The 5398-nt window shown below is 34.6% G+C and overlaps 1 protein-coding gene across 1 annotated transcript; it reads right to left on the bottom strand.

The window, feature by feature from the left end:
• Positions 1–1463: 1463 nt before the first annotated feature.
• Positions 1464–2600, bottom strand: LOC134264083 (acetylcholine receptor subunit beta-like). The gene has a single exon (XM_062746390.1). It carries the CDS (start codon positions 2598–2600, stop codon positions 1464–1466), a length of 1137 nt encoding a protein of 378 aa, XP_062602374.1.
• Between the last annotated feature and the right edge of the window lie 2798 nt (positions 2601–5398).

Genomic DNA, 5398 nt, shown 5'->3' with positions numbered 1-5398 from the left:
GTTTTGGCGCGGTCTACAGCGCCACCTATTGGGAATTTGAAATCCTAACCCGATCAGAATATTGATCGAATCTCTTATTGCAGCAGAACAAAATCATATTTTCACATTTTTAAAATAATATTTATTTGTATTAGAAACAAATAAACAAAAAAGAAATAAAAATAGGAATAAATTGAACAAATTACATGTAATGAAGTCAACCAGAGGATGGCAACAGGACATGTATAATGTTATTTATGTCTCCTAAATAACACCCATCCCCTGATGTCATCTCGATTTAAATTGACCAGCCTGATATGTGATATATCTTAAATTAAAACATATTTTAATGATTTTATCAAAAGAAATAGAAACATTTTTTTTTATCGATAAATATAATATCCGAACAATAAAAAATCCGAGTTTCAATTTCTTGCACACTAACCACTACGTTATATGTACACAACATCCGAGGAATCATGTAAAATTTTTACAAAAAGCATTAGCATAAGTTTTAGGAATGTGATTTTTTTAAAATTATATAAAATTATGATACTTTCAAGTATATATGGTATAGTAATGTATGCATAGATATTATATGATGTATATAGATACCTAAAAAGAATGCCTATGTACATATAAAATATTTCGGGTATTCCCCTACTTGTATGTCTTTCCTATCAATCAAGCAACCCTTTCCCTCTTGTGTGTATGTATATTGTATTTCATGTGTATGATTATAACATTTTAACAATGTACTTTCTTTTTGCCACACGAGGGCCCTTAATATTGTGACCTTTGCTAAGTGGACTTCAGTATTTCTCCGAAAGATACGAATGTTGCATTGTGTCATAAAAGTGTATTTTTCAGGTATAGTGCATGGGCCTTTGCTCCATGCTTTTGTTAACGGGAAAGGTATGTTTTCACGCAAACTTTGAAGGTGAACTTTAAAGAATGAAAGGATCAAAACCCACTATATATTTGGATTTCATTCGCTTTGATCGCCGATCTTCTTTACAATTCATTTGAATTAAAGATTAACATCTCTCTCTCTCTCTCTCTCTCTCTCTCTCTCTCTCTCTCTCTCTCGTAAATTATATCTAATAATTTTTATGTCTCTAGAAATTTTACAGGAAAGTTTTGTTATAAAAAAATTTACCTTTTCAACAATAAAAACGAAAAATCTTTAGTCTAAACTATAAATCATACAATGTATACTTTTTGCGCGACTTGTTAGCCTATCTTCGTATATGAACTCTGAGATAGTCTTACAGTCAGTTCTCTATAGACTGGTAATATGGAGAAAGTCTATCCAACAAATGCATGACATCGTTTAATTTCTCTTTATTTTTGATAAAACTAATTATTTATTCTTCCTTTCTTCTCAGCTGAATACCTGAACCTGCACTTACAATGAAAATGCAATCATCATTAATGATCAAATTTATTGAGAAATAAAATAATCAGATTTAGGTTTCCTTTCCCTATCCTAGGTTTGTCACAATAAAGAAAACGAGAAAGGATATAAGATTAGCTAGTATAGACAGGAACATAAATGCTCTGTTTAAAGTTCGGTCGTTGGTGTCCCAGCATTTACGTTTCACTTGTTGCTTTTCCTTTTTGTCTGGCTGTACGATACATGTAGGTTCCACTTTGTTTTGGGAAATATCAGCATTCTTGAAATGCTGGTGTAGAACCACAGCCTGAAAGATTACCGTCAATCCACTGAGAAAAAGTTTGTTATTCATATAAACGATGAAATAAGGAGTTGTCTCTGTCGTCGGAAAGTAGTCGTTGACGATAGTTAGAAACACAGAGAACGTTAAGAAGATGGCAATGGAGGCTCCCATTTTTTCTCCCGATTCTACAGGCAGCACGAAACAGAAGATATTGATAAATGATAGCAATATGATGGGGAGCATGATAGAAATAAGGACTTGGGTGGATTTCCGTTGAATATGTAACACGAAGTGAAGCTGTTGCAGCATTCCAAACATGGGGTCCCAAACATTCGATTGATAAACGTGCGATCCAAGCATCTGCCATTCCTCGTTGTGGTGGGAAATGAAGTGGTAGCGAGAACTTGTCTTATTTAAGGTAATGTTTTCATGAGTATGAATCAAATTAGCCATAGAAATGGAACACATCTGCTCGTCAAATGGATATTTTGTGATATCCAGTTCACAAAGAGTTAAACTTTCTCGAGATGTAGTATAAGTAACAATTCCAGTATTAAGAACTAAAACATCTGAATCTTCACACAAACATTTGTCAACACCCAGTTCATTGATTATGCACACGGACTCTGGGGTCCAAACATAGTTTGATTTGGTTCGCAGAGATGAAATGCCATTGTAGTGAGAAGAATTCCACACAAGACGATGATCAAACCAGGTCATCGAGATCCACAACGAGGCTGCAAAAGTTTGTTTCTTTTCATTGACCTCCCTTATGGTCATAAGACTCATAACAACAGATACATCTAGCAGGCTATCAGTGTTCTCGTACGGCGATACTCTGGCCTCGTGTCCATCGATAACATTTTTGAACAACTGGGACCGGTTGGTTGCCTCACAGAAGAAGGTAAAACTAAGAGCGATATAAAGGGTAAAGCCAAACATATTTGCTGCAACTAAAACTTGTGCGTTGCAGAGTTAAGCAAAGCAATTCATTTGATAGCTTAGGTCAATATGACCAAAATAATAATAATGACCAGTGTGTAATATATCGCTGGAGTGAGTTATGAGTGTTTCTTATTTATAATTCATGCTGGTTTATTGTTTTACATAACTTTACAATAAAACTCGAGACTAACTTCCATTGATCAATGGCGAAGAGAGTGCTTTCAATTAAATGAATTATCAGATGTGACAAGTTAGATTCATTACACGTGCTTTTTGATAACTACCTTTCATCAATTATTGTAATTAATTTCCCATATAATCCAGAAACCAACACGCAAAGATGATATACATGTATATTATAAACTTACATATATCGATATTAAAGGCTACAGTACATAATACAAGTGTATAACAACATGAATGTGACAACTGAAAATATTCTCTATTATTGATGATATTTTAAATTAGTAATAGAGTGCCAGCTATGGTTTGATATAATCATGAACCTAAGTGGCGAGAATCAAAGGTAAATTAATTATTTATTTTGTCCAGCTAAGTACTACAGCAATTACAGTCATTTCACTATAATTCATTACCAATGAGTGCAAGACCATTTGGAAAATGAGAATTTGAGAGAAACTTTTGCAATTATTTTCATCACATTTTGCAATTTCTAAAGCATAAAATCTCCTCGTTTCACCATAGCATATTGTGACTTGGGCATTGTGAGCAGAATGGCGCTGTACACATTTTCGCAAAACACAAATCCCTGGACACATGAGCGATAAGACCAGATAACACAGCATCTGTCGACCAATAATATCTGCAACGAACCCTCTTTATCGATCAAGTAAACGGAGTTACATTCAAAAAGTAAGATCTTTATAACGTTGGAATTCCAAAGAATTTGCAAAATATTGACTTTATACGATATTGCTGAAAGCCACGTAACACCAACTTATTTGTAAGTTGCATGATTTTGTTTAAAAATGTAGCTGTAACTAAGTGCAGTGAAATGTGAAATATTATCAAATAAGAAACATTTATGTTGAACTCATCCCGTTTTCCCCGCATGACATATTTGATCAAGGAAGTTTATTGACCATTAAATTTTTTGCTCAACAAAACTTGAGTAAAGGAGTTATATACTTATTTCTGGAAAGATTGCTAGCATTATCCCCATAGAAACAAAAGAAGGTTTTATTTATTAAAAAATTGAGATAACGAAAATTATTCACGATCAAAAGTCTATTAAACATTAAACACAATTGGAGCATAGCAAACACAGACCTCCAAAACACCAGCGCTGGGATAAGTTATCATGGAGGAGTCCCTTGCCGACCGGTCACACTTTCCGTGCGCTCCTTATCATGATCGGGAAGGATAGAAAATCTGTCTACAATTCAGTGTATACTAGTATATAGTGCCCTAACAATGAGTATGATCCGTTTGTCAAATTGATTAATTGATTATATATTGTTTAAAGTCCCTCTCGAGAATTTTTCACTCATATGAAGACGCTACCACTTGCCGATGGAGAGCTGCAAATTTTGTCCTATACTCGGCACTCAAGGCCATTGAGCAGGGAAGGATCTTTTTCGTGCCAACACCTACTGCGACCCGGGGCCTCGGTTTATACGGTCTCATCCGAAGGACCGGTCTCCGCGTCCCACAGTGGGATTCGAACCCGCGACGTAAGGATTAACTCCTTACTTCGCGACTCTAGAGCAGACGCGCAACGCTGGCGACTATTTGAAGAAAGATTCATAAAACAGTTGTCCTTTGACAGATATCAGGAAAAATCTTACTCAGAAACTAATCTAACTAGTGTCAAAGGTTATTATTTATTGATTAAATACTGTTATAGTTTTCAAAAGGAAAAAGAGGGAAATATCATGTGAACGTTTGATCTGAAAATTATTGCTTGTCTATGACGGGCACTTATTGATGTAGCATATGGTATTGACAAAAGCCAAGAAAGGGGTATGATTATAAAGCACAGCTGTTGAACTTTTGAGTTGAGGTCTGAAGACGGACCCCTGAAAATATAACTGGTAGAATGCTTTCAGATGCAATGGAGGAGTAACCATCCCCTATCAACAGACTAAACCCTCCAACGTGAGCCTTTTACCTAGGTCGGGCAAACAAAGGTATTTGAAGGCAATACAGTTTGGAAAAGATGGATCGTCAGTATGCTTTCAAAATGTCAATAGTTTTACTAACACTTGTTTATACATGTATTATACAAGGTCATTGTATCGAACTTAGATTTTGAGAAATGCTGGCTTTAAAGAAGACTGTTGATATCTTGTATTATCAACGTATTTGTCAGAGGCCTGTCTTAAAAATTATTTTCAAACGAAGAGCATGATTTGCCTACTTAATCATGTATAATGACATTTATTAGCGAAACATTACACGTATATTCAAACATAGTTTTTGCACCTTCCATTATCAAAAGTTATTAGGTCTATTGTTTGAACATACAATGTATATTGTCTAAGTGTAAAAATACGAATGTAAGTTGAATCCTGAAGATTTATGACTACTTCTAAATAATTTTAAAAAAACATATTAATGTACAACAAATGTTAAAAGACATAAGCCAACATAAATTTTCTCTCCATTTGCCTGAGTAATGTATCTCCAATCCTGTTTTTTTAAAATATCGATAGCACTTTTTTTTGCACTGACGAAGCCCCATTTCAATGCCTTCCCTCTTTTTATCCATATCTCCTCCTCGATCTCAGGATGACTAATGCTGCTTCTTTAATCCTTGACTCTTTCAATTTTAT

This window comes from Saccostrea cucullata, unplaced genomic scaffold (assembly GCF_032062105.1).
Source record: "Saccostrea cucullata isolate Sc308-1 unplaced genomic scaffold, CSIRO_AGI_Scuc_v1 ctg11147, whole genome shotgun sequence".
Lineage (NCBI taxonomy): Eukaryota > Metazoa > Mollusca > Bivalvia > Ostreida > Ostreidae > Saccostrea > Saccostrea cuccullata.
Note: the sequence above shows the minus strand (reverse complement) of the source record. Positions and strands in the feature narration are given on the sequence as shown.